Genomic DNA, 13,520 nt, shown 5'->3' on the forward strand with positions numbered 1-13,520 from the left:
AGGGACGCATACAGTCGATGAGCTCTTAGGAGCCAACACATTTCTCACATTTTTTGGGATCCCACCATCTAACAGGTAACGATTGATGATTAAGATGTTTGTCTATGATGGATTATATTTATTTTGTCAAAGGATTTGAAGAGAATAACCTAAAGAAACTAGATATATTTTTTCTTTTAACATTTTGATCTTGCTTTCCTCTTACAGTCAGGATGGCTCGGGATATGTCAGATAAGGAAATCTTGAAAATGGAGCTGGACCAGTTGAAGAAGGAAGTTAGCACAACTAGGGCACCAGTAAGTAAATGACCACTTTCAAAAATTATTTAAAAAAATACCTTTTCTTGCCTTCGATCGTTCGGATTCTGTCCAATATCATCTCTAATTGTAGCTACCAAAAGCTTTTGTGTTAAAACAATGTGGGAAAACAAATTAGGGGAGATAAATGCTGAATGAATTTGTAGCATGCAAATTGAAATCTTTGTTAAGCTTACATTTGTCTCCATCTTTCCTCTCAACAACAGCTGGCTGCAAGCTGTGCAGAAATGGTCTCTTATGTGGAGGCGCTGGTACCAAACGATCCGCTGTTAAAGGGCGTTGCAGATGACAAGAACCCCTACAAGGCAGACAAGGGAGGCTGCGTAGTAACATAGCACAAAGACACGCAGGGAATAGTCAAACAGTTTTCTATGAGAGCCGGTTACATCGCTGTTTTCATCCCTGTGGAATTCTTGTGGGTAAAAATGTACAGTAGTAGGAACACTGAGATCTGTAAAGGTTATTGCTACCAGGAGAAAGACCCTTTTCCATCACCGGATTACTGTATGTACCTGTTGATATGAAAATGTTTCTTTGCCAATTTGTAATTAAATGCAAATAGCTGTACAAAGCGTTGACCTGACCTGGCGTCTCTTCTTCTAATGACATGCACATCAGGATAGCTCACTTTTATTGCACTCATAACTGCACTTTCATCTCATTATATCATATTGGTTCATGTTAAATAGGGTTGACTGGATATTGGTAGGTCATATGTCAACATGACATTTAACTCTGTTGCTGCAGAAGGCGGAACAACGTCACAGGAGTCGTGCAGCTGCTGCTTAGTCTAATTCTTAACAGGATTTCTCCTCACAGTCGGTCACACTGTCGACGCGGAGCTGCTTCCTGTATCGACGTCTTTAAGCTAATTCCAGCGGCTTCATACCGGCTTCCATTTCGTGTTCTCCATCCAATTAGTGCCATTTTCAATCTCCGTAACAACAACTACAACTATATGAACGTAAAGGTTTCATTTCTAAGATTGCAATAAACAAACATGCTGCATTGAAGCTGTTTCTGTCCAATGACCATAGGCAGCACATATCAGCACCTTTGCACAACTGTCTCCAAGATTGTAGTTACCTTTTTATGGTTACTTATCATTTGGAGGACATCGGTGATATATCAGTGTTTTACTTCATTGTCAAAACAACCGCTAAGCTTTACACTTCCAGCTTCAGTTAAGGAGCTTATTCATGAAAATGTATTATAACATGTTGAACGTCGGTTTTTCCTTTGTCTGTCTGAATTTAAAATAAAGTGGGGCCAACATAACAGCTTCGTTATATACTAAGTTGCGAAGTGTAATGTCTCAATTTCTTGCGTCTTTAAAAAACAAACAAAGAAAAAATGCTTCCCCAAGGACACCAACTCTGTCTTTATTGAACCTAAAATGATAAAGTCTGTGATTTCCCTCAGCCGCAACGTTGTAAAGACATACACTTTGACACTGCATGTTTAAAGTCTAGGGTGACTTGTCCACAGTCTTAATCTTAATTGTCTTATCAGATAAGAGTAATTGTGGATGTGTCAAAACAATGCAAGTCAATGCAACTCTTTGGAATGACAACATACAGGAGGAAAACAAAACGTGTCATAACCCTCAGAAGTGTTTTAACTGTGTGAATTCATTGATTTTTCAGAATATTATGCAGATTCCTTCCGCAATGTGTGTTTATGGAATAGTGCATCTCTTTCAGCACTTTTTTGTAGAATTTATTTAAAGACAAGTGAAATCAATAACTTTATCTTTATTGCTTTTATGTCCAGACCTTCGGCCCTCGGCATAAGTAAAAAGAGCCTCATAAGGAGAGACGTGCAGAGTAAAAGTCACTGCTGCTGTGAACACGCTAACAGAAACAGTGATTTCATTGTCTCCACGATGTGGCTCTTGGTTTTCTTCGTGTGGTTGGTTATTTGGGCCGGTGGCACGTACTGGTACCTGTTTGGGAAACCGAGCCCTTTCTCGCTGGAGTCAGTGAGACCGCCTGGACCGCGAGAGTTTGATCAGAAGAAGCGGGACAAAGTCATCAAGCAAGGTAAAATGATTACAGTTACAGATGCTTGTATGCAACATCGCAACTTATCACCACTGTGAAGCTGATCTTATACCAGTTAAAGGGTTAAAAATCATATGTTATTCCAACTGTCTCAGAAGTATCACTAAACATGATCAACTCTCTACCAAATCCCAAAACTAGAATGCTAAAACGTACATTTGTGATGCCTTCAAGCATAAAGTGAATTGGTAAAGACGTTATCGATGACACTGAGTATGTGGTTCTGTTTCACAACTGAGAACAACAATAGAATAAATGTCATTTTGGAATGATAAAAAACTAAAAAAACATTGTCTATGGAGCAGCTCCAGACTTCATACTTGATGACATTTCAAGTTTGAGACTTACTTCTCTAGTTTCTGGCTTTGAGAGGGACTAGATCATGTAAAACTTTCATCGGAAAAGGAAACAACATATTCTGAATTTAGGTGGTGTTCACTTGATTAGCTCAAAGATAAACTAAACATTATACTAATATGTTATCGTATGACTTGACAGTAAACTCCCTGGAGGAGAATGCACATGAAAGAAACATGAAATAACAACTAGATTAGCAAAATATGCTTTGTTTCAATTCTGTTGGATAAATAAAAATGACCCGCTTACATGTTGATATGGGGTTTCTATACTTTAATGGCAGAAATGGACAACCTCAGCCGGCATCTGCCAAAAACCAAATTACAATGAGTGAACTGACAATTAAAATAAAATATGATTATTTCGTGATTCTGTGAGAGAATTGAGAATTTCATGGAACAAAAGTCTGATTCATATCTGTGCAGAAATCACTGATGCGTTTATAATCTCCGCTGTCACAGAAATCAACCAATCATCTGAGTATAGACCTTCTTATAATTTAGAAAACTTCAAAAGGATCTATAAAGTAGGCCACAAAATACATTTAAAAAAGGACAGTGCATATACAATTAGTTCACTGCAGTTCTTACAGCTGCTGAGGTGTGCTGGTACAGCTATCTAAAAGACCTTTTCTGTGTCATAACTCAGAGTTTAGTACAGTAATTGTTTTTCACCTGTAGGTTTTATCTTAATTAGATTATGGACCAGGAGATTATGGTTGCCGCCTAATCTACGGTTTATTACCAAGATAGCGGGAATTAGATCAGAAGTGTTTATGACAGGAGAGGTAGGAAGTGCAACCTTCAAACTGTATTATGCAACCCAATTATGCATGCTATTTCAGCATGATGACATTTACAACACATCTTTGTTCAACCCGTCTTAACTTGAAAGATACATTGTTACCACGTTAACATTCGCGCCGTGTGTTTCCGTCCAGGTTTCAACCCTAACAAAGTGCCCCAGAACCTGGATGTCATCGTCATCGGGAGCGGTATTGGAGGGCTCACAGCTGGAGCCACACTGGCCAAAGCGGGGAAGAAAGTCCTGGTGCTGGAGCAACACGACCAGGCGGGAGGCTGCTGCCACACCTACATAGAGAAAGGCTTCGAGTTTGATGTTGGTAAGACTGCCTGCAATTTATGTGATTGACGTATTTGTTCACTTATCATAGAAAAGCAAGTCTAGTTGAGGCACTTAAATAAAAAAAAGTTCTTTTTTTCTTTTAAACACTTATGACAGAGTCTATAAAGACAGCAAACACATAACTTTTAAACTATTTTCAGAGGGAGTTTGGGGATTGAGACATTGTTTGGCGGTAATAACGTCCAGCCATAAAGGCCCTGCAGACACCTCCACTTTGGCTTTTGGCTCCAAATCAAAGCACTCACATACAAACTACATTTCAGCAATGTCTTTATGAGACATTTGTGTTCATGTACATGTATGCAGGATCCTATAAAATGTGAACAACATTGCACATGGGTGTCAGGTGTGACTGGAGTAACACCATGTTCCTGTTTCCCGGCCTTTCTTCACCAGGCCTTCACTACATCGGTCAGGTCCACGAGAACAGTCTGCTGCGCATCGCCTTCGACCAGATCTCCGAGGGCCAGCTGGAGTTCCAGGAGCTAAAGCAACACTTCGACACCATCCAGATCGGCCTGGGCGACGAGAAACGAGAGTACACCATCTTCTCCGGCAAAACCGAGATGAAAGCCCATCTGATGAAGCAATTCCCCGACGACACAGAGGCCATCGAGACATTCTTCAAAATCATGAAGGTACCGTGAGCTACTGGACACATATTTCAGTGCGTCGTCTGTCCAAAACATGAATCCCAAACATCCTCTGTGTCCCAACAGATCTCAGCTAAGAAGACTCACTACCTGGCCACTCTGAAGCTGATCCCGCAGTGGGTGTCTTTGTTCCTGCTGAAGTCAGGCATCGGAAACCTGGTCACGCCGGTCTTCCGTCTCACTGGCACATGTGCAACGGACTTGGTGAACACCCTGACCAGCAACAAGGACCTCCACGTCATCTTTTCTTATCTTTTCTATGGTGGGTTCTCAAAAATAAGTTGAAAAGAAATGAGTGAAAAGAAAACTTCAGAGATTTGGTCCAAAGTGTCCTGCGGCCCACAGCTTTAAGCCACAAACTGTATTAATCTCATCGTCACTACTTCAACGCAAATGAGTCTCAAAAGCATCTGCACTTTTTTGTTATTTAAAATGATTTGTCGATGACATTAAGTATGAGTCTTTGCGATTAAAAGTCCTGATGTTGGGTTAATGATTTATAGAATATATAACTTAATGAGTGGACTTGTAACTGGATGGCGGTCCCAGTTGGGCCTAAGATGAAGATATTATCATAAAGAAACAATTACCACAAAGTAATAGCCAATGCTTTGCTCTGTGTACATTTAGGCGTGCCTCCAAAGGACTCCAGCGTCCTGATCAATGCCCTCCTGATTCATCACTACAAACGAGGCGCCTACTACCCTAAAGGTGGTGCCAGCGAGATCGCCTTCCACATCATCCGCACCATTCAGAAACATGGAGGAAACTGCCTGGTCAGAGCTCCCGTCTCCCAGATCCTGGTGAATGAAAACGGAGCCGCTTATGGTGAGAAATGATTCCAGCTCCATTTTTTTTAAACCTGTTTTAAAGGGGGACGTACTCTACAGGTAGCTGACTGAATACTTCCTTTGTGTGCCACGTGACAGGTGTGAAAGTGAGGAAAGGTCAGGAGGAAGTGGAGGTTCACGCACCTGTGGTCGTTTCAAACTGTGGCATCTTCACCACCTTCCAGCAACTTCTTCCCCCTGAGATTCACATGAAGACAGGTGAGCAACACATCCCTTATTACCAAAATAGTTTTTGTTGTGAAAATAAGGACGACTTTTAAAAGTGTCTGTAAACTTACCCATATTGTAGATATTCAGGAAAGACTGAGCATGATGAAACATGGCAGAGGATCATTCTTGGTCTTCTCTGGCTTTGATGGCACTGAAGAGGAGTTGGGTCTCGAGTCCACCAACTTCTGGCTGTTCAAAAACAACGATATGGACAAGTCGTAAGTCTGCAGAGCAGCCAACCCAATGAACGCCAATATTTAATCAACACAAGGGAGCGCTGTTGCATAAGAAGTCGTAACACAATAAACTATCTTCTCAGTGTAGGTTTCCTCCAGGAACATCAACTTCCAAAAGAAAGTGTAGCTTCTGCACATTAAACATACTGTATATTACTGCATGTGGCTGATGTAATTGTTCAAGACTTATTTCATGCATGGCCACACTGCTGATAAACTGCCCAGACCTGGATTTTCACATTTCCATATGTTATTTTGCTGTTGTTTTTTAGGATGGAGGACTTCTTTGCATTGAGCAAAGAGGAAGCACCGGATAATATTCCCATGATGTTCATCACAATGCCATCTTCCAAAGACCCAGAAGCCAAAATCAGACACCCAGGTAGAAACACCCACGACTGTTGAAAATATTAGTTGTGACAGGAAACGATGTCCAAAAGAAAGAAAGCAGTGTGCTTGAATTAAAAGATAAAGAGACATTTTTAAAGATGTACTGCTACTAGAAAAGCTCACGAATTGGATATGATCTCATACAAAATACCACATCTGAGTCCATACAGATCAGGTGTGATGTCTTTTCTTCTTCCATGTCGACAGGTAAATGTTGCATGACAATACTCACGATGGCGAAGTATGAATGGTTTGAGGAATGGAAGGACACTACAGTGCGCAAAAGGGGCGATGAATACCACAACTACAAAATGAGGTTTGCTAAGAACCTCTTTGACTGGGCCTGCACTTTGTTCCCTAAAATCAAAGAGAAGGTAGGACCGGTCATACACGTCTATGCATGTGCTTGTTTGTTATCTGTGCATGTATATTTAACTGATCTAAAACATCAAAAATACTTATTGATAGCTGTGAAAGCATGTCCAGAGTTACTGTAGGTTGACTGCATTGTAATACTTGTACGACTCGTCTTTCAGTTGGTTTTCCAGGACGTGGCGACCCCGCTGACCAACATGCACTATCTGGCCTCCCAGCGTGGCGCCATGTACTCTGCCGAGCACAACCTCGAGCGTTTCCATGCCGAGAATGTGGCGAGGAACAGGTGCAACACCCCCGTCAAAAACCTCTACATCTCAGGTGTGAAAAGTTACTTGTCCCACACTTTCACGTTAAAAAAACCACAGTCAATTCTTTGTGTTTTGTGATTGAGTGAAGTTTTCACCGGCACAGAAATGTCTCAACATGCCCTAAGATTGACTCTTTGATGCTTTGAAATGTTGAGTTTCTTCTCAACAAACTTAATTTACCTCTACAGATAATTGTAAGAAAGTCACAAAGCAGAAGGAATTAAAGCTGGTGAAGAAAACATTATCTAGAGGGGAAACACAGACGGTGTTTTGAATCCAGACTATAGACTTGTCTCATCCAGCAGGGTGTATTTGTGTGTCTGTTCCAGGTCAAGACGTGTTCAGCTGTGGGATAGCAGGCGCTCTGCATGGCGGACTCCTCTGCGCCTCTGCGGTGTTGGATCACATCGTCTACATCGACTTGCTCTTCCTCAAGAAGAAGCTGAAGAAGAGGAAAGCCAGAGAGTTGGCCCAGCTGGCTAACAAGAAACTGCAGTGAGAGTGCTCTGTACTTCCCCTGCAGGACAATAGTGAACCTGCACAAACCAGGTGCTAAAGGACCCTTGAATGGTGTGGGAAGCTCAAAGGAAAACACCAGCAGCGAGTCCCAGACATATAGTATATCATGATGTATTAAGTCCACACATGCTAACTCCAATCCAGAATCATCAAGTATTCCTGTGTGGTGATCTATAACATAGATTAAACTAGCAGTATAAAGTACACACAGACCGCTGGTAAAAAGTCTGTATTTCTGCATTGTATGTTGTAACATTTGGCTGGTTATGTGATCTATGTACCGAGAGTTTATTTTTCTTTACATCGTTTTACTGTCACTGTTTGTTTTTGCGTCATACAAAATGCACATTTTTTGTTGTACATAAATAAATAAATATTGTTGAATAAACTTGATAAACCAAATGAAAATTCACACTCTGTCCATCCAAATGCTCAAAACATTAAACTTGTAATGTGCTTAAAACTGGACAAGTTACAGACAGATTATAGAAGATGTTAAATACTTAAAACAATTAAGAAATGAAGACACTTGAATTTATCAGGAAATCATTTTTGAAAACATCAACTAAAAGCCTTCATGTGTAGATTTGATTGTGTGATTAAATCAATCTATCCAGAATAATCAAGTATGATGGGAGATTGTCTTTGCTAATTATGTATACATCACAATGAGACTGTAAGTCCCCTCTGGGTTTTTTAGTTCCCACCTGTGTTCTGACCTCTCTTATAACCCAAGTGTTGTTTGGGTAACTGCTGAAATCAAACGTACGGGGGGGAACCTCAGACTTCCTGCACTAAGTGAACATTTCCTCAGTAAACGGAGGGCACATTGGCTGACAAACTGTGGTCTGCAGGAGACGACCGGGGGGATCCGAGGAGAAGAATGCCCCTTCTGTCCAGCCAGCCGGTGGGATGCCAGTGCCTCTCTCGCTCTCTTAACCTCCATCCCTCTGCTGTGCAAACCCAGGGAAAAGCTCTCCCTGCTGCTAGACCGCTCTGGTGTGCAAGTTCCTACTGCTACACTTTTCCCTCCTCAGGACTTGTGAACAAAACAAAAAGAGGCAAGTTCAAGGAACAAAATGGTAGGGAGAGGAGTTAATTATGTTGACTTTTGCCAGGCTTCAAGTTCAGGAGGCCACAACATGTAATTACCGTGGCATGATACAGCGCAGTACTTCACCAGAAATAAATCCACATCCACAGACTCTTACTTTCCTATGCTGTGCTCCGACTGACTCACAGAGCTATAAACATACGCACCTGCCCTTTGAGCTCTGAAATAAAGTGAACCCTCCCTCTTTTAGCCACGCTCGTGCTGCGGCTGCAGGGATGGCAATGTGGACTGGTTGGTTGGTCCAACACTTTGGTCCAGACTGAAATATCTCAACGACTTTTGAATGGATTGTCATGAAATTCAGGGTCCCCAGAGGATGAATCCTCGTGACTTTTCCTGTGGCGCCACCATGAGGGGAACATTTTAGTGAAACGTCTCACCAACTATTGGATGGATTATAATGACCTTTGGACACGCTCATTTTCGCACCTTTTCCGGTGTGATGCTGTGTGACTAGCGTTGATGCGAATATATAACAAAATCGACAGGGTTTTTGAAAATGATCATAATTTATTATCGTACAAAACATTAAATTACTATGCTCTCCTCAAAGCCACCAGACTCCAGTAAGAGAACAGCCGTTTTACAGCGCTGATTCTCATAAAAAACACTTCATATTCAGTGAAAATGTAACTGTCCGGTTTGAAATGAACAAAAACAAAATACAACTCATCAAAACCGTCGTTGTTAGTCATTCCACTGTTCCAACAATCACCTGGTGACTCTGGTTTGAGAGTTTGAAAGAGGAACTGAATAAGAAACAAAAGAAGTAACTACCACAACATGTTTACCTCTGTGATGTCAAACGTGACACGTCGACCGTTGGTTTTTATTCCTTATAATAATCACTGACTAGAAGTCACAACTACCCCTTTCACACATTGAATCAGTATCTATAGGCATTTCCCATCAGTGTAGTTTTCCACTGGTTTGTAGACTGTTTATAAAACATTTCAACTTTGTAGGAACAAAAGGTTTTCCTATGTAATTGCAGAAAGTAAGTACAGACACACTGAAGAGGAAATGTGTCATTTCACTAAGAAAGTTCAGTATTCAACATGATAGAAAAGCCAGAATGGGCAGATCTGAGGAGGAGGAATTTAAAGTTTTTCTTGACCAGCACAAGCACCACCTCCACCCCCTTCCTCTTTCTTTCCTCTTGCAGGCGGCTCCCACATGTTTAGACATGCCATTACATCGAGAGAGGCCCAGAGGGTCGGATCTCAAAAACAGCAGTCCACTCTTTCCACTGTCTCAGCCGCTCTGTCCGACACTCTCGAATGCAGCAGAGTCACGCGTTTACATGAAACTAATATTTCAGAGGCTGTAGTTCTAATCCAACAACGCTCACACCTAAAAACATGTATTTACACAAAGCAAACTGTGAACTCGCAAGCACTGTGGCGTCAGGATTCACATTTCTAGGCTCTCATCTCTGTGTTTTCAGCCAACTTTTCCTTCTTTTCCAGATGTTGAGCTCCTCCCCGCTGGCCTGCCGCAGACTCCCACAGCTTGAACCCGGCCAACAACCACAGCTGCTACCAATCTGAGGACTCTCATAAGAAACGTTTTCAGACGACCCAGATGAGAGGAAGACCCAGTCTGAAGATAGCACCCCGGATCAGACTGGGCTTAAAGCATGAGCAGGTGATAAAAAAGCAACACCCCACGTGTTTAGAGGGTCACTCCTACTTTAACTACTAACATTAACAACTTCTACTTAGTGCAGTGTGATGCCCTTGATAGATGAAACATTTACATTTTGCCATATGGGGGGTTTAAAGCCAAAGTTTTCACAGGAAAGACAGAGTTTCTGTGGATGAAACCAAATTAGTTATTTTCCTGCGCCGCACGGATCACAGACCTCTTCTCCGATGTCGGCGGAAATCTGCTCCTTGAGGCCAACTTTCTGCAGAGCTAAATGGAAAATCCAAGGAAAATGGCATCTTCCCCAAAATCTCCCTTTTGCCTAAAAACAACAACTCTTTCTAGAATCTGAAACACTACTGGTCCAACATGTCTGCACACGTAAGCTCAACACGAGCAGATGTACATAAAGTTTAGCTCTGAATTCTCTACTCTAGTCAGTCATGTCATTGGTATATACACTGATACAATGTTTTATTTCTGTCAATAAAATCGACAGAAATTAGCGCCAATTTACGGGGATTTGCTTTTCTTTGTCATATCTGATAGTAACTTGAATATTTCAGGTTTTCTGACATTTTAGACACTTTCATGAACTAAAACCCGCAATAACTTGATCCAGCAGTTACAGAGCAACATCATCATTCATTTGGAGTCGTGCTTGTGTCCACCTGATGAATCAAAGCCCAATATTATCTCTCTTTAAGCTCAATGGTCTCTACCACCTCCTGATGGAAATACATGTCTCTTTAGCTGCCAATACTCCACTGTGTTCACCAGCTAATTGCTCACTTTGTCAGACTACCGTTTGGTGTACAGCAGGTAGTGTACGGTCCGGTTTTTAAGCTTTTTTACGGAAACCGCTGCCTGATTCTGCTGATAACAATGTCATGAGAGCACTGAGAGTGAACCAAAACAGTAAAGTTGTCGGCCAGACAGCTAAAACAATGAGCTGTCCTCAATTGACTTGATTGTTATTACAAAAGTATTGCTTATAGCCATTTTAAAATCCAAGAAACCTATCAGCAGACCAATCTATAATGAAAATAATCGTTGGTTGCAGCCGTTAATTTCAATGCTACAAAATTTCAGAAAGCTGAAATCATCAACATGCTTGTTAGCGTCCCTGTTTGCCGCATTTCCATCCTCAAACCAGAGAAAGATGGTCATTCGAGCTGCTATTTTGAAGTGTTTCCACCCCATTTTCATCTATTGAACACATCTACAATGACTTGCTTTTATCATGCTGCCACCTTGAAGAACTGAATTAACTCCCTCACTTTGTCACTTCTTCTTCACCTCAGCCTATGGACTGAATTAATATGAAGGAATGTATCTTGGCGGCTCTCTACTTTCCCTTTTCAGCTGTTTGTAATATTTCCTGTGAGGCTGCGCCGCACATTTGACTGTAAATTATGATGGCATGTTGGCGTTTGGATAAGAGAGAGAGAGAGAGAGAGAGAGAGAGAGAGAGAGAGAGAGAGAGAGAGAGAGAGAGCGAGAGAGAGAGAGAGAGAGAGAGAGAGAGAGAGAGAGAGAGAGAGAGAGAAAAGGAGAGGAGGAATAGGGAGGCCTGGAGAAAGGAGAACCACGGAGCACCATCTCATATGAGTCATCGTTGGTCTTTGCTCTGCCTGCTTCTTCACTCAAGCCCCTGCTCCATTGTGAATTATGAGAGAGGAAGACATACAGAAAGTTTACTCCGCCTCTGCACTAGCTGACCATTCACATCCAGGTCGCCTTTAAAAGACCCCAACAATGACACGGAGGTCCCACTTCTAACTCAGCGTTTCTGTCCATTTCGTGCAACAGAGTGACTGGGCGGGCGACGTTGTTATCGAGAAAACAAAAGCAATCACCACCTGCTCAACCGCAAAGCCACAACTCTATTACGTGATCATAGTTTACAGTGTTTCCCACCTGCACTGAGGATAGCAAGCTCTGGATTTAACCCAGAGTCAGGTTATGGACAAGAATTTGTGGATATTACACGTGAATAATCACACAGGAGACGTCGAGAATCTACCTTTTATACAAGAGGAAGATACATTAAACTCATGTGTTAAAATCAAAGAGTTAATCTCTTCGCTCTTTCACACCCATCTGTGAGTACAGCTCCGCCTTCCAGTGGATGCTTCAGACATGAACCCAGAATCTCACATTTCACCCCCCCCCCCACCTCCACTGAGTAATCCTCATCAGCCTAAAGCATCCGCATTCGTCATGACTGCTGAGTGTTTACATGGTGGGCCTGTGAAGTTGGGGTGAGTCTAAACGCTGGAGACGGTATGCGCTAGAGGGGGCTCTTCTGTGGGTGTGATCCCAGCCACTACTCATAAGGAGATGACTCCACAACACATGGTTTGGATACAGATAGTATACTGTAGGGTTTATGTGGCGTTCTTCCTTTTCAGAATCAGGGCTCTAAGGACAGAAGGAGTTCAATGATGCACAGACTTTAGAGCACTTGGGACAAACTTGTGATTTTGGGGGCGATACAAATAAACTTGATGAGGTTTTATGCATCGGCAGAAAAGAAGACAATTTTTCTAGAAAAGATGCAGCTGAAAAACATTTAGGAAATCAGGTTTTAGAGTTGATTATCGTTAAAAACATTTCTAAGCAACAAAAATGGCTACTTCTTTTCTAGATTTGCTCCAGAGCGCACTTTTATCACGCACTTGTGCAAAGTGTTTCACAGTTTGCTGAGACATGCTTAGGTCTTGGTCTTCACACACCAACTGTTTACTTTTCCACTTAACACAGACACGGCACACTTCCTGGATTCTAATGCCCTTTAATGTTGTATTTAATATTTTAGCCACATGTCAGAATGTGTTAAAACTGCTCCTGTGTTGACACCCTCCTGTGATTGTGAAGGTTTACCACCTCAGGACAACTCAAGGACTTGCTGTTGTGATCAAATCTACCAGAGCTATTTCCTCTGAGGTTTAGAGACAATCACAAACGGTTTGGGACGTCATCTGTTGTGTCTCAGCTCCGGTGTCCAGCTGACTGGCATCAATTCCTCTGTCCTGATCTCCTGTGTAAGTGAAAGCTTTGCTCTTCCATTGGGAGAGGTTGTTTTCTCTGGCCTCCACTCACTGGCCCTCGGCTCTGAGGACAAGGCCTCACAGGATGATGATCCCAGAGGGGTCGTACCTACATGTTTTTACTTCTGCACTGAGACCTTGGCAGGATGAACTCTCAGTTTAGACTACATCTAAAGTGTTCCAGGTGGAAAATATTGTGAACTCATTACAGCTAATAAGACAACCTTTTTTAAGCTTTACACACATTTAGTTCTTCCCTTCAGACATTATGTGAGATA

The 13,520-nt window shown here is 42.0% G+C and overlaps 2 protein-coding genes across 2 annotated transcripts; both read left to right on the top strand.

The window, feature by feature from the left end:
• Nucleotides 1–212: 212 nt before the first annotated feature.
• gngt2b (guanine nucleotide binding protein (G protein), gamma transducing activity polypeptide 2b) lies at nt 213–652 on the top strand (the record flags this gene model as incomplete). The annotated part of the gene is made up of 2 exons (XM_079292694.1): nt 213–296; nt 524–652. 2 exons carry the CDS (start codon nt 213–215, stop codon nt 650–652), a joined length of 213 nt encoding a protein of 70 aa, XP_079148820.1.
• Nucleotides 653–2,202: 1,550 nt separating this feature from the next.
• Nucleotides 2,203–7,408, top strand: LOC306795271 (inactive all-trans-retinol 13,14-reductase; the record flags this gene model as incomplete). Its single annotated transcript, XM_079293735.1, has 11 exons — nt 2,203–2,359; nt 3,678–3,860; nt 4,280–4,521; nt 4,603–4,798; nt 5,167–5,364; nt 5,466–5,585; nt 5,677–5,815; nt 6,106–6,215; nt 6,431–6,597; nt 6,760–6,919; nt 7,239–7,408. 11 exons carry the CDS (start codon nt 2,203–2,205, stop codon nt 7,406–7,408), a joined length of 1,842 nt encoding a protein of 613 aa, XP_079149861.1.
• Nucleotides 7,409–13,520: the final 6,112 nt, after the last annotated feature.

The sequence above is a fragment of the Melanostigma gelatinosum genome, assembly GCF_949748355.1.
Source record: "Melanostigma gelatinosum genome assembly, chromosome: 21".
In the NCBI taxonomy this organism is placed as follows: Eukaryota; Metazoa; Chordata; class Actinopteri; order Perciformes; family Zoarcidae; genus Melanostigma; species Melanostigma gelatinosum.